The sequence below is a fragment of the Eleginops maclovinus genome, chromosome 5, assembly GCF_036324505.1.
Source record: "Eleginops maclovinus isolate JMC-PN-2008 ecotype Puerto Natales chromosome 5, JC_Emac_rtc_rv5, whole genome shotgun sequence".
Classification (NCBI taxonomy): Eukaryota; Metazoa; Chordata; class Actinopteri; order Perciformes; family Eleginopidae; genus Eleginops; species Eleginops maclovinus.
Genome location: NC_086353.1, coordinates 21,473,398 through 21,497,132, shown reverse-complemented (window position 1 = coordinate 21,497,132; position 23,735 = coordinate 21,473,398). Strand labels below are relative to the sequence as shown.

General features: G+C 42.6%; 1 protein-coding gene across 1 annotated transcript; it reads right to left on the bottom strand.

The window, feature by feature from the left end:
- Positions 1–301: 301 nt before the first annotated feature.
- rnf38 (ring finger protein 38) lies at positions 302–23,446 on the bottom strand. Its single transcript, XM_063883350.1, has 13 exons — positions 23,342–23,446; positions 21,726–22,391; positions 11,512–11,573; positions 6,768–6,970; positions 5,866–6,271; positions 5,159–5,323; positions 4,712–4,882; positions 4,078–4,263; positions 3,637–3,740; positions 3,430–3,514; positions 3,220–3,341; positions 3,005–3,104; positions 302–2,867 (listed from the first exon to the last, which is right to left on the bottom strand). The coding sequence occupies exons 2-13, from the start codon at positions 22,318–22,320 to the stop codon at positions 2,805–2,807; spliced, it is 2,262 nt and encodes a 753-aa protein (XP_063739420.1). The 5' UTR covers positions 22,321–22,391; positions 23,342–23,446; the 3' UTR covers positions 302–2,804.
- Between the last annotated feature and the right edge of the window lie 289 nt (positions 23,447–23,735).

The window sequence follows — 23,735 nt, the reverse complement described above, 5'->3', positions numbered from 1 at the left end:
AGGCATCTGCTTAAATCACTTTATGTAAAACACGCTGCACTTTTGCAAAAACGGCACTTTTAGAAAAAAGCTAAATATTCTTTAAAAATAATAATAATCAAATTGTAAATTGTTGCACGTTCTGATGTCTGTGGAAAATGTAGGGACTTTTCTAGCTGTCAAGTGCCTCAAAATGTGTCCCGTTTTAGCCTTGTGGATAACAAAACAACACTGCCACCAGGTGGACAGTCATTACATACAAATAAATAAAAATAAATAAAGACAATAAAGGAGGAGTTGAGGAAAGAACTGAAAGACAAAGTTTTAGAAGAAGAAGTTATACATTTATTATTGAACCAGCTTTTGAAATCCAAAAGATGGGATAAGGGATTAAAAAAATCATTGCACTACTTAATAAAGTATTACTAGTAATAACTCTCATACAAAATGTACAAATGTGTGTTAAAAATGTCATCATCATCATCATCATTACAGACCTTCAAATCATTTGGTTACGAATATAATACACAATGAAACTACTATGACACCATTTTGATAGAGTTTCATAAAGTTTAAAAATAAAAATATTCAAAACAACCCAACAGCTTCAAGGAAAATATTAGCAAAATGTATTGGTAAGCACTAATCCTACCGCCTGCGCCATTTTCTGAAAAGACATAAATAGTGGGACTGAGGTAATTGCTATTGTACCAAGCAACGAAAAAATAACTGTCCAACACAAAACAATCCCAGGACGCTTAATGGATGCATACAGTCATAAATATGGCCTTTTACCCAAAGAAAAAAGAAGACAGAAAATGTAAATTCTCTCCATTACCTTGGACTTTATACACAGACAACAGCTTCTCTCTGGTTCTCCACTGAGAATGTTGATTTAAATTTCATGGAAAACTAAACTGAGGTCTGAGCAGATGTTTGGTCTGATGTGGCTACATTGGATAGAGACAAGATGCAAAAAATTAGAAAGGGCATCTCAATTGAAAGAAAACACCGTTTGTGATAGAGTAGAAAAGGTTACATCATAAATCCTGCTCTGTGCATGAGGTGAACACGTTTTAACCATTACAGTATCACATGCTGACCTCGGCCTTACAGTATTGTTGCTGTGGATGTGAGAAAAACGTAAAATACTTCTCAAACACACATGGGCTGCAGAAAAACTGATCAGTGGTTTCTTTAGAATGAGAAAAAAAGAGTAGGTCTTACATATTAAAGTGCTAAAGTGTCACAACCACCATCTGGTGAAACAGTAGATTAAGCTATGACCTTATAAGTCTCTTCAAACGTGTCCCCTTTCACTGATGGAGAAAGCATTGCATCAATATCCACCAACACTCACAGAAAGCTGCTCGAGACAGATATAGAAACATGTTTTCAAAAGGCCTCATTCCCGTAAGAAAGCTAGTAATCTGAGCATGTATGGATGTCTTAGTGAAATATGTATGCATTCAGCTCTGTAGGAAACTGCCTTAAAGGAAAGCCCAGCTACGGAAGCCCTAATGCGCCATAGTTCAAGCATTCTATTTACCCTGTTTTCCAGTGATAATTGATCAGTTTTCTTAAGTTATTTATGTCATTATCCCTACACGACAATGTTGTTTTCCCTGAACTAATTTTAAAAAGATTAAATGTTTTCGAGATAATAACACAATTAATTTAAGATCACAAGAAAACATTTTCTCATGAATTGAAATAATAGGCGTTATCTCAGGTAAACAACACGTGTTATTTGGAGATAATAACATTTTTTGAAGGAAAAAATTGTTACCATGGGAAATTGGGGTAATGAAAGAAATGGACCATGGCCTTTTAGGACTTCCATACAGGTTGGATATGTTGCGAAAAAAAAAGTCCTGATCTGTTTCCTTCAGGTCAGCAGACTGTAACACAGAGAAGCATGGCTTACAAAAGCCCCCAGCTGTTACTTATTTGGGACGGGACAGTGTACCGACATCATGTGAGGGAGTGAGGGTGCTGATGATAATGGTAAGAAAAAAAAAAGGAAAAATACGGAACACCAAGGCATTGTCGACCTCCCTGGAGGTTTTCCTTAAGTGTGATTTGTGATCAAATCTGGGCTATAGACAGGTCTGAAGTTGCCTTAAACCTTCAGTGAGTTTAAATCTACCTGAAGTCGAGTAGGGGCAAACTGAATTAAGGAAGTCAGTGCACTGTACCACATGAACTGTATAAATATTAAAGGAAGAACAACACACAGACGCGCACAGAGCTAATAAAGTCTCACTGTTCCAAAGCTGCTTGGTCATACAGTGTACTTTTTCTTTGTTTAACCCCATACGGACTACTTTCACACCGAGGAATGGACGTACAGAAATTAAAGATTTAACGATGCTGTTCAACTGTCCTTATAATAAGCCTAGTAGAAACTTGAATGCTCAATTATAACCGGATTAAATTATCATACTCTTTGGACTGCCATTTCTTTTTTCGGGCTCATATTGAGTATTAAAAAAATACACATATATATGTCCAGCTGCACATGCCACTGTTTGTGTGTTTCGAAGGCCATTCATAGAAAGGGGTGACTATGAGCAAAAGGCAGAGTGAGGGTAAGAGTCCAAAAACCGAAGGCCGAGGAAGTCCAGTGATAAAGTGAGCCAGTAGAAAGTTTGCTGATCCCAGGCTAGTATATCTGTTCTTGGTGATAAAGAGAGAAGGACTAAGGAGCACTGGTCCCCAGGTATGTGGCAGAATGTGTGAGGGGAAGTGTATGACAGTTCACTGAACGGTTGGTGCATCCAAAAGGGAGTGTGGGATTGTGAGTGTTGAGTGTCCGTATGAGGTCACTCTGAATCCCGCTGGACCTCAGAGGCATCAGCTCGACAGATAGGACAGGTTCGGTTAGCCTGGAGGGGACCAGAAAAAAAAGGAGACGAGTGTTAAAAAAGATTGGAAATATACTGGAGTAACCTGGCTTTAAGGTTGCAGTGGAAAACCATTAATAGATTCAAGGATATCCTAGCAGCTAAATGTCTTTTCTCACCTTAAGCCACTTGTCTACACACTTGGCGTGGAACTCGTGATTACAGGGCAGGACCCTGAGGAGCTGGCGAGACTCAAAGTCACACATGCACACCACACACCTGGAAGAGAAAGCAAGGTTGGTACTATTTAAAAACAACATCTTTCATACCTCCTTAAACTTATAACCAACAACAAACACAGGTCTTGTAACACAGTTTTAAAAAAGGCACTCACATTGTTTGCTCAGACTGATGGTTGTTGGAGTTGAACCGGTACGATGGAAGCTGTTCTATATCTGCCTTTGTTAGACCGCGGGGCTTGGCCTCCCCGAGACGCTCCGCCAGGTTCAAAAGGGCCTATGACACAGAAACACAGAGTTTAGAGGACTACGTTTGCAAAGGAAACAGTAAAATGATTATTGGCTGAACAATTTGGAAATCTTACCTCATAGTTCTCCACCTCTCCATCGTCTACATCCAGCTCCAGATTGATGGTGGGGGCTACATTGGGCGGCACAGGGAGCATAGACCTGTTCGTGCATGAAGACAGCGACACAGAAATTAGGAAAACTTTGTTTGTAATTTGTCTTAGACATACTAGAAATTCCTCTATGTAGTTCTAACATTAACAGGAGGACGTTTAAAGACTTACAGGAAGTAAGGCAGGAAGCTGGGGTGGTAGGGTGATGGGGGCACAGCCTGCTGAGAGCGGTAACGTCGGCTTGTGAATCGGCGAGGCATAAAGTGTGGATAGGGCTGTGGAAGGTGGGGTAAGAGAAGAAATTAGATTTATTTCACCAAAGATCATTTTAAGATTAAAAAAATCAAACGTTCAAAGGTGCCTAATTCATTTATTTCCATTCGTTTGAAGCCTTGTACTATAAATGCTATACTGAAAATGTATCAAATCCTTTATAACCACAGCAAATCATGTTTATTGTGATCAACAGAGGACAAACATAAGAAAAGATAGGAGTAGATTTAAATTCTAGCATATTTTTACCCTTTAAAACTTAGCTGTTCTCAAACCACTCGTTATTTACCATACTCATATGTCATGACCCAAAACAAATGCTTTCATTAATGTACTCACCACTGTGAAGAGCTCCTGCGACAGGGGGTCATGGTGCGAGAGGAACTGGAGCGGTGTGGAGGGGGGCAGGGGGGTGGGAGGCTGGTGGTGATGGTGGTGATGGTGGTGGTGTGCGTAGCTAAAGCCTCCGCCCACTGAAAGCTGCTCTCCCAGAAGCTCAACCTCGTTTTCAATCCTCTGTAAGGGCTGAGGAGCAAAACCAAACAGTGTTAATGGTGATAAACGGAACAAAAACATTCAAAATAATGAAATATTAATACAATATTCTCTGATAGAAAAACTTAACTGATTAAAGTAGGTTCTAAATGAATGAAAATGTATCACAAAAAAGTAGAAAAAGAAAAGACAAAAATAGAGCGCATCAACTTCCATCAACTCTCCTGACAGTCCAAGAGAACAATCAAATAAAAGCTAATTATTACAAATATTTTAACCCTTATTTTTGGGGGGGTATTCAAGCATCAGCAGTACAGCATATTTTAAAATAGTATTCTCTTATTTCTGGGTATTACAGTAACTGCACTAATGGCTTCCTGTATATATGCCATAGCCCTCACGTCGCTATTATTTTGGCACAGAATACTGTGAAAATGAATGAAGGTAAACACAGATTAAAAACCCATCATTCACATACCGATCGTGGCTGCTGCGTCTGGAAAGGCAGGAACTGTGCGGGCGTCGGGAGGTGGGGCGGGTGGTGAGCGAGGTGGGGTGGATGGGGAAGCAGGAACTGGGGGTCACCGGACAGCAGCGAGGGGAAGGCATAGGGCATCGGCAAATGTTGCATTGAACAAGCCTGTAGCATCTGAGGAAAAAAAAATGGGAAGAGACATTTAATGCATGTTCTCCAATGTGGGTGTAATTCCATATGTTGCCATAAGGTGGCAGCCAAGACCTGGAGTATTAACAAGCCCCTTTAAACAGGAAATATTCTGCGGGTCCTCTTACTTTTAACCCACTTTCATTTTGAGCATTTTGTTTGTTCCGTGGTTAAAGTGTAAGATAGACTGCAAAGCACAGAGTGTCCCTTCTTTTAACAAACAAACCCACACACTCCTACAGACTGCTGTGTTCCTCTCACCGGGTGGTAGTGTTGTCCAGTGCTGAAGACCACACTGCAGGCGGGGACTTGCTGTTGTGAGGAACAGGTAGGGGGAAGATGCTGGCCGCTACACAGGGGCGCTGCCAGGCTGTGCGGGGGGACGGGGGTCACCGTGTAGGAGACCGGTACACTGGCCTGCTGCAGCTGGGGAAGAAACACACCAGTTAATATGCAGTCACACACACACACACACACACACACACAGGATTTCTTACTGCGCTCTCACAGGGAGGCGTGGGACAATAAGAACCTTTAATGTCACGTTTTTTATTGGCGAAAATAATAACCAGCGCAATATTATGCTGATAGTCACCAAAGTATGGTTCAAACTTCAATTAAAATGAAACAATACTGGAATAACAGGACAAATTCAATCATAAGGTTACCTTAATAAAATAAGTATAATTGAATATTGCGTGATGAATCAAGATATAACTATTGTTTGTGGGTTTTTTTTGCTATTAACATCTTAAACTGTATTTTTACGAGAGTCTTTAAACAGTGTGGTCTAGTAAATACTTTCTGAAGCATATTTTATCAGTTTTTATCTATTTGATGTGTTTCATTGTACTGTCCATGCTGATGTGTCTTGACCAGGTCCTTTTTGAGATGGAGACCCTGTGTTAATGAGATTATCTGTATAGTACCCATCCCATTCCCAAGTAAAAATCCCATCTAAGACTGACCTGTTCATGTAGGTCCATGACCATGGCTCCTTGCTGCTGTTGAGCTGCATGATGGTGCTGGTGCTGCTGCTGCTGCTGCTGCTGCTGCTGCTGATGGTGGTGGTGAAGGTGATGATGGTGGGCAGCAGGGTGCAGAAGTCGTGGCGACAGGGTGGGGGGATGGAAAGCTCGCGGCTCCTCCAAGCCTACCGCCCCGCCTCCGGCTGTGGGAGGCTGACTGTAGGCGCTGGGCGTGTGCGTCGTGTATGTCTGGTGTGTGGGGGGGTGATGGTGGTAGTTCTCATCCTGGCGCTCGGATGGCGACAGGCGAGGGCCGGGGCTTTGGGTGGAAGGGTGGTGTTGGTGGTGGGGAGGCAGGTGACGGGGGGGTCGGGAGAGACGGCCGCGCTGACGCCTTGCTGGCGGGCTGGGGGGGAGGAAGAGAGGGGGACAGTGTTACATTGAGAGGCTCAGATAAAGTCGTCCTCCAGACATGCTTCAATATGCAGAAACACTCTGCTATGACTAATATGACATTCAAAGGGGACACCTTATGCTCATCCTCAGGTTCATATTTGTATCGTCTGCCTCTGAGGTGACATGTTTACACGCTTTAATGTTCAAAAAGTTCAGGAGGGGAGGGGCAACTATTGGATTGTAGCCTTTACAGATCTTTACATGCATCAAAACCTATATAACGGAAAGGCTAAAGGCCCAAAGTATGTTTCTGTTCACTTGCAACTAGAAGATGTAGACAGAAATACATACATTTATATCAACAGTTCCAACGCAGATCTGCTCAGCTATGGCATTTACTGCTTATGTCTTGCACCAGATAAAACAGCGTAAGTGGAGTGCATACACACTTTATTGGAATGGGTCGTAACTTGGGAGTGGAACTGTGCACCAACAAGAAAACTTACCTGCGTCTGTGCCGAGCAGGGGTGAGGCATCTCTCTTGGTGGTAGTGCGGGTGGGGGTGAGGCTGTCTCCGACTTGGGGGTCCTGATTCCCAGGGGCGGATAGGGGGAGATGGGGTGGAAGGTGGGGGGGCGGATGAGGTTATCTGTTCTAGGACAGACTGACTGGACAGCCTCTGGCGCTTTGGACTGGGGCTTTCTTCGCTCTGCAGAAGGAGGGTGTTGGGGGAAAGGGAGAAGGAAGGAAATTGGGATGAGTGTTGTGGTTAGTGACCCATAGCGCTCGAATCTTAACAATTTCACCATGCTGCACAGGCCTCCAATCCATACTGCTGCATGGACACTAAGTTCCTTTGTGACTCATGGCATTTCCTGTATGGTCCACAGTGCGCGTCTGTGTGAAAGAGAGCATATTACACCAGCAGCGCTCTGAGGCCTTGAGGGTACAAAGTCACTTCCTCTTGGAGTGAGGAAATGCAAGACAAGCACTCACAGGCCCATGTGCGAGTCATACCGAACACTCCCTGGCTGGAGAGCTCGGCAAATACTTTTTTACTTGGAGACAAAACAAAAAGGCAGTGACACACGCACTCGCACGCAAAAAGTGAGATAGCTGAATATGTAGTCACCCAGGTTTAGACTGACTAAAGAGTTATCATAAACTCTGCTTCAATCCTTACAGCTCATCTGAGAGTCACTTCTCTTCGCAGCAGTGACTCTCACACTTGGCACTCGGTGAGGCAAGAACACACACGTTTGCTCATGTGTCAGTTCTTAGTCATTCTGCTGAACCGAGGCTATGCTCTGAAGAACTCACAAAGACATACACACCTTCATAGTCACCCTAACTTTCCCCTCCATCTCTGATTCCACCTCCCTTCTTCTTGGGAAAGACACGTATAGTGTGATAAAAGTGACTCAGCGGCTGTGACTTTTAACACACACACACACAGCTCAGCAACCTTGAGAGCAGTGTGATAGCTAACAGGAAACAGCTGGAGAGCAGGCTGTAGAATCGCACACACACACAGTTATGGAAACGCCCGCAGACATGTGCAAATGTGAATTTGCACATGGGCAGCTGCCTCTGAGTTCCACAGCCCATAAAGAACATTACCTTGTGAAGCTTCTGAAGAGGCAGATGCTGCTAAACAAAAAGCTTTTTGGACTGTTGGCACCAAAAACACACTGTACACTGGTACAGTGGCTGTATCGCTCACCAGCACTGGACAGGACCTGAGCTTGAGCAGCTGATGGGAAGGACAAACAATAACAATGACTTCACTGACCGGAGGACAGCATGAGGAGAGAGGCCTGGAATGAAGGACGGACGATGGAAGAAAAAAGCAAGTTTAAGAAGACGAAAGAGGGGAGAAGCTTGGTGGAGCCACCAGACCCTGATAATGGAACATATTTTAGGTCCAGTACAGAGTCAAACGCCCCCATATTGAGTTTAAAGTTTTGATGTATGAATCGGTTTTATGATTTAGAATGGATTCATAACTTCTTAAATCTATTTTTAAAACCATGTCTTTCTATAAACGAACCTCGATATTCAAACTGACCAACTACTAGGCCTATCCTACAAACAAAGTCAAAGTTATTAAGTATTAAGTGATTTGTTGAAATTATTATTATCTGGAAACAGAAAAAGGCAGCTCACCTGAGCCCTAAACTTCCTATACTTCAATAACAATTGAGAAGTTGATCAATCGTTTTGGTAAAAAGTTAATGATTTGTGCAAGTTAGCATAAATAATTGTTGACTATGTACATTGCACATATACAAACTTTGGTACCACTTTACAATAAGACTACCCTTACAAAAGGGTTTTCGAATAGTTTCTAATTAATATATTAATTAGGTTGTGAACACAAATCATTCATAAGCTTTAATAAGAAAAGAGATAAACAGGGCAACTGTGACCGGTTGCTTAACATCAAGATGGACGGGGGGAGAATCAACTCAGTGAACAACAGATACCGAGGATGCTGGCTGATGAAGAAGACAAAGTAAGCTAGGTAGCAATATAAGGCTTAGTCATCTTGCCAAATAGTGAGCCTGTGTTGATGTATAAAAACTGTTACAACTGGTTTATAAATGGTTCTTAATGATTAATAAAGTGTTTACAACCTAATTAATAACCTAATTATAAACCCTTTATGAATCCTTTATAAGGGTAGTCTTATTGTAAAGTGGTACCAACTTAACGATACCTGCTCGCCATAATTCACCTTTATTATCATGTAGTGAACAGGAGAAGATCCTAAAATCAACCTACCTATGTAGTGAATCAAGAATCGATGTTGTGAATAGTTTGAAACCCAGCATTAAAACAAAATTTGCTGAATTCTACATATTTATTTAGGTAAATTAAACAAAAAAGTCAGATAATCAGTAGAGCTATGATACATTTTCTGATAAAAAGTGACATGAAAGGCAGGCACACTATCTATGCACATTTCCACACAGTCTGGAGGGTACCAGCGACATGCCCCCACCCCCAAACCTCTCTGTTCTTCTTAACAACAACCGTCCCCCCCCGTCCCCCTCCGACCCTGCACCCCACAACCTCTGCATCAGCCTAGCCCCAACACCAACACCCTTGGGACATCTACTGTGCCCATTTTCATATCTAAGCCAGCCTCTTCCATCCCGAGCCTGACATTTCCCCCCCTCACACAAACACACACACCCTGCCCTCCCCAACCACCTCCTCCCATCCCCCCCTTTCCTTCCATCAGATAAGCCTGAACCCCTCTTCCTCTTACTCCCTCCCCCACTTTTTCCTCCATCTGTCCTGTCCTGTCCTGTCCTGTCCGAGACCCCGGTCTTAAAATTGGAGAGGACAAGACAAAAAGTTATTGGACGGGACACACGGAAACACAGACACTCTGTCCTAACACATGCAGACTATCAGCCATTAGTATGAAAGTTTGATGGGCTTGTCTACCAGCGTTAGTGGGTGGGGGAGCGGTGTCAGACAAAGGAGTGTGTGTGTCCTCAAGCAATATGCCTTAACGCGGCCTTATGCTGTAAAACTGTGCTTCACACACACACACACACACACACACACACACACACACACACACGAAAAATAAGGGAAAAAAAACATGCTGACTCTTCCAGGCTCAAAACACACGTACACACACACGACAAACAGACACACAGTGACTCAGGGTACTGCCCAGAAACATTGTGCTCTATTACAGCACATTTTGCAATGATCAGTGTGGAGACCACACACACCCCATTCCTTTTACTGGGTTTACATTCAGCACACACGCACACACACACACACAATCCTGGAGTACAGACACACCCTGCCGAGCTCTAGTGTGCTATGTTCACATTTGGGATGTGCACATGCACACACTGTGGCCAGCAGCTGTTGTGGCTTCGCTGTCAATGCTGAGAACCAAAATAAAGAGGAGGCCCTCGGGGTGCATGCAAACACTCGCAGGAGAGAGTGAGCCCGGGGTGACGTTTCGCCAGCATTTAGAGAAATTGCACCCTGAAATGTGAACACTGAGCAAATATGGTCATTTGCTTTTTTATTTTTTTAATTTTTTTAGATTCATTAATATTTGCAGACATGCTTCCACTCACTTCTCCCCACCCCCACTTATTTTCTTTCCATCAACAAGATTTCAAAGCCCATTTTGTTTCCTCTGCCACTGTTCCTCCCTCCTTTTCCTTCCCTCACTCCAACCCAGTCCCACAGCTGGAGGTGAAATCATTAGCAATACCCCCTCCCTGTTTATTCAACCCTCCCTCCCATCCTCCCTTCCCTCTCTTCCTCCAAGCTTTCTGCAACACCTTCCTCAGCATCCTGCCTCCCCTCTTCTCCCTTTTCACCCGTGTGCTTCTTCATCTGCTGGCTTTTCAGTACAGGGCCTTGACTTGTGACGATGACGCCTTCACTGAAGAACACTTGGGTTTTCAATTATAATCATATTAACAACATGACCCTTTTTGATACCTCTGCTATCAGCTCATACCATTTCATTACGAATCAAGATTAAAATGGTCAAGCATAAAAGGTTGGTTTGGTATTGAGAGCAGAATTGCACAAAGAGAATTTGCTTTAACAATAAACAAGCAAACGTAACATTTCTCCACCCTTTGGGGGGAGGATCACTTGCCACAGGCTCATGCTGCAGCAGTCTCTCTACACTTGTATTATGTATACCGTATAAACATACTTCAGCATTTGGGAAAGCAGAGTAGAGATGTGCCAACTATGCTGTGTTTTAGTTTCTCAAGAAGGTAAAAGTATACACAACAAACCAAAGATCACGACATAATGAACAACATCGGCAAGTTATTCTCCGAGCCAGAATAGCTCAAGTTCCAAACAAATAAGACATACTTTAAGCTTTTTATTTAGATTTTCAGCCAAAATGCAACATTTTTGCATTTCTTGTATTTGCAAGTAAATCATTAGAATAATTTAAATAAAATAATAACTTCTACTTTTACTTTATAGCTGTAAAGTAGAACGGCAGCACCAAAACAAATCCAGCCATGTTTACTGAATAATTCAGCTTCCTACTCTTCTGACAAATACAGGTTCACAGGGGGAACATGACACACATTGCACTCTGCATACGTTGCAGTCCTTCACACAGCATCAGCAGAGAGAAGATGTATAATATTTAGACATGACAAATCATGATGTAAATCAGGCTTAGAAATCGTTCATATGTTTAAGATGGTGTAACATGAATAATGTTATGGTGCTTACCTTATCACTCTCCTCTCCATATGCATGATCTGGATGGCAGTGGTATGACCCGCCAGAGGCTCCTAAACAGAGGAGGGAAAGCAGAATACAACACAAGGTCACACAGTGAGACAACAATATGGCTACAATCTGTAAGTCTGGTGTTTAATATGTACACTTATATCATGTTATAACACTTGCTCAGAGATTATTTTTTGTATGAATTATGCCTGTGGATCATTTAAGTTTGGGATGTCATTTAGCAAAATGCTGTGACATGTCTCCATGCTTTAATATTCAAAAAGCTCTTTATTTTTCTCATACTGCCTGTGGTGTAGCACCTCTTTTCACCCTCTGTCTGAAACCCGAGCCTGCATTTGGACCTCAATCAATGTGTATCTAGCATAAAAACAAGGCCAAGATATAAAGTCCCTTTTCTAAACATTACCCAATTTTTATTTATAAGCACACACAGTTTGAATTCTGTTGACTGGCATGAGCTGTTCTATCAACATGTATCATTTTAAATACAAAAACATGTTGTTAATACCTTTTGTTGAAATAGATAGCACCATTATACCCGAGCACTGTGGGGAGCCTCCTATCTGCATACAGTACGTTTAATCCTTTTGTTGTTTATTGTTCTCGTGTTTTTAATACACCGCGGCAAAAACACAATGACAACATGTTTGTGTGAAGGGATGCTGACCATGTGTACTGCTCAAAAGTGACTGAAACACATATGGAGTGCAATCAGATCAGAGGCAGTGGATGTAGGTTCTCACACACACACGGAACAAACACAGTAATCCTGGATTAGAGAAGCTTTAGGATGATACCGCTAAGACTTTTACTCTTTTGTTTTCCCACAATCCTTTCATCTTTTTTATTGTTTTTCTATTTCATGCTAGATTTTTGTTTTCCCTTTTGTCGTGGGCACGTCTTTAGCCGGGGACACCCTCACCACAGATGGTGGCAGTGGTGAACATACCAAGGGTAAGCGATCCCAAGGGCACTCCAGATAAGGCTAACTTTACATTAGAGATGAAGAGAGCTGAAGTAGAAGGGAAAAGATGCCAAAAAAGTCTTTTTTAAAAGGAGTTTGTTTGTGGGATTTTTCCTGCTCTTGGCAGGCAAGAAAATGTGATTGACAACAAAGAAGAGATGGGGGAGAAAGAAAGAGAAAGAAGAGGCAGGCACAGTGAGGTTTTCACAAATGATCCATGAAAAAATTCCTCTCCAATCCCTAGAGCAAGGCAAAATAAATGGAATTGAAAAGGCAGAGTAAAGTAAAGCCTACATTAGTGTAGTGGAAACCGGCTAAAAAGGCTATATATTTGCCGAGATAGTTTGAGATGGAGTGCTGGTGAGGCATTCATGGGACTCGGCGCTCTTCTGTGCAACACTCATTCAGCGGTCACAATAGGCAAAAATCCAGCTTCCTCCCTGAATATGGTCTCACTTGCACATTGTCAGTGTTCGGTAAATTGAGTCAGAGACGAGTCATTCAGTCGGAGTCACTCTATAGAGCGCAACACAGAGGCTACAGAACAGGTTTAAAAGTGTTCAGATGACATCATGTCCACTGCTGGACGAACACACTGCACACTCGCAGTTTTGCTTCAACACTTCCAGGAAAGTTGAATAGTAGGATCACAGTATGAATTCCAATCCGTGGACACAGTAATTCCTTCTCCTAACAACCAGGCTGTTTAAAGAAAGACAATTCTCCTGAATATTATAACCCACTTACCATCCCTAAACCTTAATCACAAACCATCTCATTAAAAAGGTAGATAGCAGGACTTAAAGTGGTCCCATTACGCTTATTTATACGTTTCATATTTGTATTTTGGGCTAAGTCTACTGACATATTTTCATGCTTTAATGTTTGTCTGAAACCAGAGCCCAGTCTGGAAAGGGTTAACCCCAAAAAGCATAATAGGGCCTCTTTAATTACACACTAAAACAGTAAGTATCTCAAACTATGGGATCTGCAGGTCAATCTTTACTTTAAGCTAATACATGTATATCCAAATGTATTAATATAACCTACTATCGTAATCCTTAGGCTTCATATTTGTTACGGACAAGTTTCATGTACAGTAACAATTTGAGGACTCCTACCCTTTTATTTTACCACTGAATTGAACCATTTAAAGTGAAATTGTATCCCTTCCCTACGCATGTTGGAGAAGAACACACTGAAAGAAGCTAGTTACATGCTTTAAGCACACGCCTTTGACCACAAAAGAGTGCAAAGCTAAATGTAGTTCTAATGAGATGGTGTCCTTCACAGAGAGAGGTGTGATTGTGAGAATGAAACAGTTTTAACCTAACAGTTCTAGAGCAGTTTTAAGTTTTGGCCGGTCTTGAGGTGGAGCATGATGCAAATGTAGAAAAGGGTGAACGTGGAAAACATATCTGTAATCTGCTAAATGAGCTACAATAACAGAAGAACAAATAAATAAATGTGTGATAAAAAAACATTCCTATGGCTGCAGAAAAATGCATGTTTGTATTCTGAATGTTTACAAGTCGTAGTCGTTCAAATCCGACAACATGTTCCCCCCCTGAAGCAAGCAGTAGCCTGTAGAATAAAAAGAGGATGTCCCTGAAAGAGGGTCAAAGACAAGGCCAGGAGCACAACCGTGATGGGAGGTGAGGATGCAGGGGGTGGAGGGGGGTGTGTGTGAAGGTGAGAAACGACAGGGGAAGAGAATGTTGGGGGGACAAGGAGAGGCGAAGTAGCGGTACAGAAGAAGAGGATGGAAATGGACATAAAAGGGGTGAGATGGGGAAAAGATAAAGAGTGGAGAGGAAAAAACATAAGGAAGACGAGTTGAGGGGGGGGGGAAGGCGAGAGAATGAGGGAGGAGGGTGGGGGTTGTGGCTTCCCCTCTTGACTGCTATTGATTTTCTGTAAGCCTCAGAGTGCATCAGCTATTTCTATCCATTTCCTCCACCTCTCCCTCCCTTTCTCATCCTTCTATCTCTCTTTCTAACCCCCTCCCTTTGCACTCAGCCCAGACACCCTCCTCACACATCCTCCTCCTCCTCACACTCTCCATCACCACCCCTCCCTGCCACCGATCTATTTCCCTATCTGCCGGCCTGTCTCTCTCTCTCTCTCTTCCCTGCTGCTCTATCTCGCAGCATCCACATTTCCCTGCTTTCCTTATCGCACCATCTCCGCCCATGATCTCCATCACCCTCTGCCTGTTGCAATCTCTTAGAAAACTTCCCTTCTTGTGTCAAAGCAGAAAAAAAACAGGGGGAAGTGGTTGGAATAAAGGCTGTGAGGATAGATAAGATGATAGAGAAGTGACAGGCCCTCTTAACAAATCATGAGGAACAAACGGGGGGATTAGGACAGAACGCTGTGTCGACTGCTGTGTACCAATTTACATACAAAAAAAGTAATTTTAGCCAGGCATATGTGTAACGCACACACCTCTCACATCACCCCGCCTCCTGAACACATGTCACAGCACACTTCACACCCTAGCGCTAAAGCAGAGTCGAGTAACAAGCTGGCGCGCGGGCTTAAAATAGGAGGGGTGTAGCGTCTGCCCCGCCATTACCTGGCAAGCACGGCCTCACACGGGCCTGATGGCAAACGTGAATTTCTACGTACAGAAATGAGACTAATCTTTCTCACAATTCATTTTCCTCCCCCAGCTATTTATTTTTCTTATTACCTTCCTCTCTTTTCTGGAACCGCTCCTCTGAAGTCTAACATCTGCTAACACGTCCCGCGGAAAAGGTGCAGGTACATGCAAAATACTTCATCGTGGAGTTAGAATGAGCACAGGCAGCTTTGAATATAAGAATGCACTGAACAGAAAGCCTGTTTTTAACCCTAAAAAAAGTACACAAAATCGGCTAATAAATGCATTATCTTTTGCTTCTGCGAACAACCATCACAGCTGGCTTGAAACACAGCACTGCATATAGACAGTGGAAATGCTTAAACCTGAGCGTTAAAGCTACCCAGAAACCCTTTCTTTGCACCCTTTCCTGAAAAAATATACGTAATGCCTTCCCAATAAAGTTTCACATAACCATGATAGTTTATGATTGATTAATCAGGAAATTGTTTTGGGTAGAAATTGGTCAGAAAAATAGCAGAAAATGTCCATCCAAAGCATCCAAGTGACATCTTTAATTGTCTTGGTTTGTCAGCTCGAAACCGAAAGATGCTACACTACACGGTTATGTTATCAAACAAAGAAAAGCAAGAATTTTTTCTATATTTGAGATGATGTTGAAAACAGTATTATTTTTGCATTAAAAATGACTTAATGATAAATTGATTGAGAAAATAGCTTGCAGAAATGTCTGTCAAACCACTATTCTATTTTATCCCAACAATCATTGCAGATCTATTTACCAATGATCAATTTATTATGTTTTGATGTGTTTTGATGATGTCATTTCAACCCCTTCTTCGCACACACACAAACCTGACCTGGGAATCTTTTACTATGCGTTTAGAAAGCCTTATAGAACGCCAACACATTGGTTTGTCTCATAAGCGTATTTTTCATTTTGACCTTTGCTTAACAAAATGCAGCAGTTAATCTTTTAAAATGCAAAACGGGTATCCTCAGATACAGATAAGATCGAAAGTGTATATTAGTGCAACATAGACTTATAGTGGCAGTATCAGTGCTGACATCTTGTTGTTCCATTTTTGGTCGGGGATCTGAGAAGCTGTGCAGCGAGACACTGGCTAATCCTTACACGCTGGCTAAAAAAGTGGTATATAAAACACTGATACATCAAAAAAAAAATCATACTTGTAAATGTTTGATTTAGAAAAACGATATTGAAAGTAGCCTATATGTTATTCAGTGCTCAACACACGCATACAGTTTCACCGCCAATAACATTCAAATCTGTTAGTCGATTGTATTATTGCTACCAATGATATTTGTTTAAGAGGAATATCCCTACTTTCCCCTAACTTTCTGTTAATATCTTCAAAAGGAAAACTGTTTCTACATGCATCTACGGTGACTTCATTCCCTATGTATGCATACATTTCTGACACTCCTGTTCCTCCTTCCAGCCCACCCAGGCGGCAACTAAACAAGGCCTGCCTACACACACGTACGTCACAAGATGTACATTAACGTACACATACTCCTTCACACTCATCCTTCTATCCTCGCAACCCTCCCTCCTTATTCCCCAGTGAGGATAGAAGCCAGCTGAGAGGGAGTGTTAGAGGCAGAGGGAGTAATGGGACTGAAAGGCAGAGTCTCACTTCTTTGCTACGATCACAAATATCAGCGCTATCACCACAAGTCAGCCATCAACTCATTGAACCAACGTTCTGAGGAGCTACTTGTAAAGAAATGCGCTTGTTCAGTGTCTTTGGGGTACGCAATTTATAACCCCACGATAGAAGTCAGTACATCTCTTCCAAAATTGTTTTATTCAAATGTCATTTATTCTGACGCCATTCTTTCCTTAGGTATACATCAACATTGGTTGAATGACGGATACTGGCTGTATCAGGCTAATAAATGAAAAAAAAAGCAGGTTTCTGTTTATTTAGATTGATACAACATATGGACTACAAAACTGACCGAACATCCTCAATCTACACAGACTTGCAGCGGGGTATTCACTTCATGTGCCGTTCCAACTAACTTTGCATGATCGTTACAACAGAAGGCAAGAAGATGACAACAAGCGGTGGAAATGGGGAAGGACACAGACATGGGGTTATGTTGAAATGACAATTAGATGCTGAAGATTGCTACACAGAATTACTGCAAATTAAGCAACTGGAGGTTTGAATGCAAGCAGAAAGAAACAGTAAATGTGTCATCTCCGAGAAAGAGGGTTTTTTTGTAATATTTTGTCTGGACAAAGATTACGATAAAACGACTTGCCAAACTCTCAAAAACGGAAGGAAGTAGTATTGGCCAAAAAAGAACCCATGCACATAGAATCTAAATCAGTAGCTTAATCTGTACTGCCGGAAATAATTAAAAAAATTAGTTCCCGACTTGGAAAATGCAAGGTAACGCGTACGACTAGTTGGAACAACATCTTAGAAAGAGGATACCGACTTGTTTCCATTTTACAACTTTAAAAAAGGTCACAAACACAATATCCAAATATAGGAAAACGGAGGCGGATATCAATTAACCATTGGCCTCCACTGCAATTCTAATAGGTATCAATGGCTTGTGAGAAATGATTCATTTTTCAAATTTGATTTATAGCTCATGAGAAAACCGATTATGTCAGTGACTCCATAGACAACTGCAGCGTTGATTTGGACATAATAAAGTGTAATAATTCAAAGTTTACAGTTCAGTTGGGAGACAGCTGACACAAATATGGCGGCCTAAAGATGTACTCATTCTGAAGTACAACCAGACTTGCACCCTTATCACAACTCAGCGACACTCGCAAGACATTCACAGTTTGACGGTTCCAGTTATATCAACAGACACACATTAATGGATTCAACAATTCTTTGACATACACCAACTCTTGGCTCAAACAACTGACCTCCCCATTGACCATGCCTCCATCTGCTGGTATCCAATCATTTTCATCACTCCTTCCAGGCCGAGTATCCACACCTCCTCCAAGGTTGCACACATCAACTGATATCTGTGAGCCATGCCTTCTCTCTGAGCTTTGCTTACAATAACACTCCTATGTCCCCTCAACAGTCAGCCCTTTTCCATGATCTGGTTCACATCCTCCTTTCTGTATTTCTCCTCTAACCATCTCTCCCTTTTGCTCCTTCCTCATCCTCTCCCTGCCCCTGACCTTCCCGAATGTCATTCACTGCAATTTCTCCCAACGATAACTCTTATAACAGGAAAATCCAACACATGAATTATTTTAAGGCGTCTTTCTGCTTCCATTTCATTTTTTGCAATGAATTCTCCCTAAAGCGACATGAGTAAAGAAGTGACATTTGGCTTCCCTTTTCCCAGTTGTTTTCCAAAACCAGATCAGAGCTACAAATGTCAGATTGGTGCATCCCTAAAAAAAGCCAATCCATTGAGTTTAACGCTGATTTGAGGTCACTGTCCTCCACCCGTAGGATCTTCTCTTGCTGACCAAAGTGATTGCTTTGTTAGTTATTTGGAGTGACGGAGTAGCGGGAAACCCCTGCTACTCGGTCGAACTAAGTGAATGGGTTTCTCTATAAACCGAAAGGGGGTTGCCCAGGCGACAAGACAAAGGAAAGAAACAAAAAACAGTGAGCACGTTTCCACTTCAGCTGCAGACACAAGAACAGAGATGATAGGAGTGGAGTGGAGGGCTAAAGGTAGAGTGGCAGGAGTGTCTGCCCCTTTGCTGCTTTGGGCAATCCATTAAAACGATCCCTCCATTAGGCAAATGGAAGGGAGGAGGCCAGAGAAAATGGACCGGAGGGGTACAGAAAGGGTTGACTGAACCAAAGGGGAGGGAGAGATGAATGTCTAAAAGAGAGGACAGGCTGTGACAGAGGCGGGTCAGAGTCAGGATAGGATATCAGCTGCTACAGAGGATGTTTTTTACCGGCTCGGACCAATTTGGCAGCAGTTTTAAGCATTTGGTTGGAACTTAAGCTTAAGTAGGCTACTTCTGCTATGCTTTCCTTTTGCACCTCAAGTCTAAATTTTGCAGACGTGGGCTCTCAGGAGTCCTTTTACTTCCATGTTAACTTCCTAAAATGGTAAGCGAAGCCGTGTGAACAGTACATGAGATAGAATGTCAAAGACGATAGGAAAAAAAAAATGGACCGCTACAAACTATATAAAGCAAGCATGAAAGAACAAGGCACAAAAGGGGCCAGAAGATTTAGAATAGACTACTAGAGAGAGAGGGAGGGGGGGGGGGGTGTTGAAGAGTACAAGATATCATTAGCTTTCATGCTCAACGCAGGTGACTAGCACGGGAAGAAAGGACTAAGCATCTCTTCTTCTCTCTCTCCCACCAAGCAGAAGCCACTCTGGAAATGGGAGAGGGTCAAATAAAAGGTGTGTAGTGTTGGGAAAAGTCCGGCTGGCCAGCTGCTTCACTCCTGCAAAAGAATATATATATATATAAAAAATAAAAGTATAGGTTAGCCCTGAGGCTTCCTCTGGCTATGTTGATTAACAATGTAAATAGCACTCAAAAATAAAACAAATTCATCTGTTTTTTTATTTCAAAATAAAGCTTTACTTTTGAAGTGCTTCCAAGCTACCAAATTAACCTTTTTCATATGTTTGCTACACTTAGATTGAAATATAAATGTATGCACATACACACACATTAAATTCTTTCCATATTATTATTATTCCTTTGTGTGCAGTGCCTTTTAAGGTCTAATTGAAATTAATCGAGATAATGAGCGAGTGTCTGTAGAATCTCGAGCCGCTGCCTCACCCCTCTAGATCGAAATCCATTTGGATGGAAATACAATACAGTCATTCTACCCATTGATTTGTGCTATCCTACATGTCATGGCCAAGGCTTCTATGACAAAGTGCGGGTCATAGGTCACAGCAGACCGGGAAATAGTCTGCTGATGACTCCCGTCTATGGTGATGCACGCAGATTTCTATTTAGAAAAAATTATTTGTTTCAGCTTGTCTCCCTTTTAGCAACATTTGCTGCAAACCTAAAGGGAGACGTCTAACACAAATTGCTAGACTACCTATAGGCGGGCACTGCAGAAGAGGCCTTTGTTTGTTTATGTATGTTCAGCTGTTTTTCTTCTTACTCTCACAGACAGGTAATTCCAGTCCCAATACTCAGTTGCTGGGTCTCTCATGTAAATACATGTAGACATTTGTGTCAGTAAAGACTTGAGCATTGTTTTTCTTTATACAAATTGCATTAACAAAACTAGTATTTGAATTACATACAAGAAAATAAAAACATCTGTAGTGACAAAGCTACATCATGAGTTGCTCAATGAGCGGAATGTCTGGGTTCTTAGTCTATACATGTCAAGTTATTCCAGCATGAATGAGTTAGTGGACGGTTTTAGAAAAAAAGCAACTGTAAGAAATTCCTCTTAAACCATGCCTTTTATGTAGCCTTTACAATGTATCCTACAAAAAAACGTGCGTCATGATTTGTACACAAATACACTTACAAAATGTCTTTCTTAATGTTCGTTTCAATGTCTTTCATAAATAAATTACCACTTTAAAAAAAAGATTCCCCAAAGCACAGCAGGACACAAATACCAGCTGAGCATTTTCCTAACCTGAGAAGCCTGTTAGTTGTGCTGAAATAAAAGCTTTTCCATAGCCCTGCTGAATGTGAAACTCTAGCTGTGCTGTTTCTATGTGTGGCTTACTGCACTGCATTCACTGTGAGTGCCCTCACATGTATTCTCCACCCAGTGCTGGTCCATGCACACCCTCGCTAAGTTTTGCTTGGCAATGGGGAGTGAATATCAAAGTATGGCTTACCAAGATAGGGTTTTTTCCCTATCTAAAACAGTGTGTCTGTTATTAAAGAGGCCATCGCCATCCTCTTTCATGTCAAACTCCTGATTCTCTTGCTGAAAATACACATTAAATGATGAATTCAAGCACTATGATTTTAGTTCGTGATAACATACCCGCATATGTAACAGCCATACAAGACAGTATGTAAAATAAACAAAGGTGTCACTACAGAACTATATGCAAGTCTTGTTTCCATCTCCAAATTGACAGGCCTGCCACAAATATGCCCAGGTTATCAAGCAGTCATTTTTGAACCTATGCCTAGTTTTGCCAAAGATTAGACAGTTCACACGGAAAGGCTCGTTACCTGGCTACATCAGTATTTGTGTACTTGACTTTAAGTAGACATGCCACTGTGCCTTAAGAAAGAGTCTGGGGTTGAGTAACTCTTCACAGCAGTTCAATAAGCTCCAGGCAACCCCCAGTCCCCACACCACAGACTGCTGTTGTTCCTTTACCTACTGTATGTGTGAGCTGTGTGCACCACATCCACACTGCAGCTCTGTGGCAGGCACATAAAACACCCCGTCTAATTAGAATACAACAAATGTGTTCACACATGCACAGGCACTTTTGTCATGCCAACCCCAGGACAGCCCCCCTCCTTGTCTCATATTGCCTTTGAAAACATATTAAACACCTTCACTTCTATCACTTATTTAAAAGCCTAATAAAGTCAGATAAAACGTGTGATTCATCAACCAATATTGGTCCAGGCTACACTACCACACACACAATCATTGACAATGAAGTGGGGGCATTTACCTTCCGCCGGGATGCGGTGCGCTCCGGGAACCGAAAAAAGCCTCTGAATGCCGGGAGAGGCGTTACTTCCTGGGGCTCTTGGCTGGTTCTCAGGGTGGTTGCTGTGAGCTCCAAGTGGTGCGCAACCGGCACCGTGCTGCTGTGGATGTAGTTGTTGCTGCTGCTGCTGCTGCTGCTGTTGGTGATGGTGGTGATGGTTAGATCCCATGACTCCGCTGCCGGTTATTCCATTGCCGTTCCCACCGCCGTACTGCTGGTAATATCCGGAACGAGAACGCGATCGAGTCCTTGGGGGCTCCATGGCTATTTGGTGGGGGTGTAGCGGATGAAAGAGAAAAGAGGAGGAAGCGGCTGGGGAGTGCGGCGGAGAGCCGTTGGTGGATCCGGGTACAAAGCCCCTAGCGCCGCTGTAGCTGTAGCCCCCGAGTCCTCTGCCCCCCTCCGCGCCCCCGTACTCTGTTCGCTCCGCCGACTCCGCCGCCCCCGCCTCGTCGAATAAATCAGCCCCTTTAGGGACAGGCTCCGGGGTGGAGGGCAGCCGGGGGCAAACTCTATGCTCAAGAGTCGTTGGCTGTCCAGCGGCTGCGATTGGCATTTCCTTTCGGGGGGTTTCCTCTGCTTCTCTTTCTGCGTTTTTCCTCTCGGTTCCTCTCACTGAAGAAGTGACTGTTTGAAAATACAAAGTTGGAGAGTGGCTAAACTGAGCTCTGTCGCCGTTTACATAAACACTTAATGTTCACCCCCAACTACTTTTTAGTCAGGCGTCTCTGTTTTAACTTTGAGGTAGCTACTTCCCCTAAGTTTGTCTTAGTAACACGACCAAACACACGATTCCCCAAACTGGTTCAACCACTAACGTCAAACAGTGTTACCTATTCAAATATCTCCCATATTCTCGCGTTTATTACCTAAAGAAAGTATGGGAACGGGTTTGTGAATTCGATGTAAGATATAGCTATTCCTATTGAAAGTAACGATAAGTCTCCTGGTTTACCGGCAACGTTTAGACCATAACAACCGAGGAGAGCTTACGGCCAGGGATTGCTAGCTCACAGCAAGCTAACGCATGCTAACGTAGTGCGCGTAGCTTATTTTTGGTAAACGCATTATCACGCCTATTCTGACCGTACAACAACCGCGTTAGCACACCCGGACGATTTCTCATAAATATGTTAAGCTCCAAACAGAGTTTAAATTAACTTTGGCCACTTTAACAACCATTTAAACTTGTTCAGCCAGACTGCGTAACGTCGTTCACTAGCTTGGCAATCCAAACGAACCCCTCCTCCTCCGCCGACCGACACATAGAAAAAGCCCGTAGCCAGCCTCCCACGCCTCGAATCCCTTTAAATTGCTTGGTTAATCGAAAAAAACAAGAACACTTTTTAAAAATAACTTATTTTGTTGACTTAGGGTGAACCGGTAATGTTTTCCCAACTGAGAAGGGGCAAACAGCAAAGCGCACCGAGAAAAGATCAAAAGTGGTCAACCTAAAATTACAAAGAAAGAAGCAGAGCTAAAATTAACACGATCTTAACGAATGACCCCGCCTCTGAGTATACCGCTGAAACCCGGTCTAATTTATATGCCCAGAGTAGTTTTTTTCAACGACTTACCTTCAATGGGCTCTCCTCGTTCTGTACTCCTTCCTCGGATCTGTCGATAATATGGTGAGCCCAGCGTGTGAGTGTATGCGAATATGTGTGTGTATGCGCCCAGTGTTCGCTTGGAGTCAGCGTGAAATGTGACAGACCGTCAACGCTCAAGTCGGATTTCACCAGGCATGGCCAATCGATACATGAAAACCGAAAGCGTTTGTAGTGGTTTCTCAGCATACACCTCTCCCAAACGTTCAGCGAGAACAAAAGAACATGGAACTATATTTAAAAGTGTCGATTTTGTTTTGTTTTGTTTTACTGTAAGGTATAACGGCGAGTTTACCAGTACTGTCAATTGGTTGAGGATCGGTAATCGATTATGTCTCCTTTTAAATCAGAAGCTGCGGATAGC

What these genes read in the sequence shown, in the direction of transcription:
- rnf38 (XM_063883350.1), bottom strand. Translation starts at nt 22,320, where the DNA reads ATGCCAATCGCAGCCGCTGGACAGCCAACGACTCTTGAGCATAGAGTT. An exon ending in TCATGGACCTACATGAACAG is followed by an intron (nt 5,324 to 5,865) that starts GTCAGTCTTAGA and finishes TTTCTTCCCCAG; the next exon opens with CTGCAGCAGGCCAGTGTACC. An exon ending in AGCTTCCTGCCTTACTTCCT is followed by an intron (nt 3,515 to 3,636) that starts GTAAGTCTTTAA and finishes ATGCACGAACAG; the next exon opens with GTCTATGCTCCCTGTGCCGC.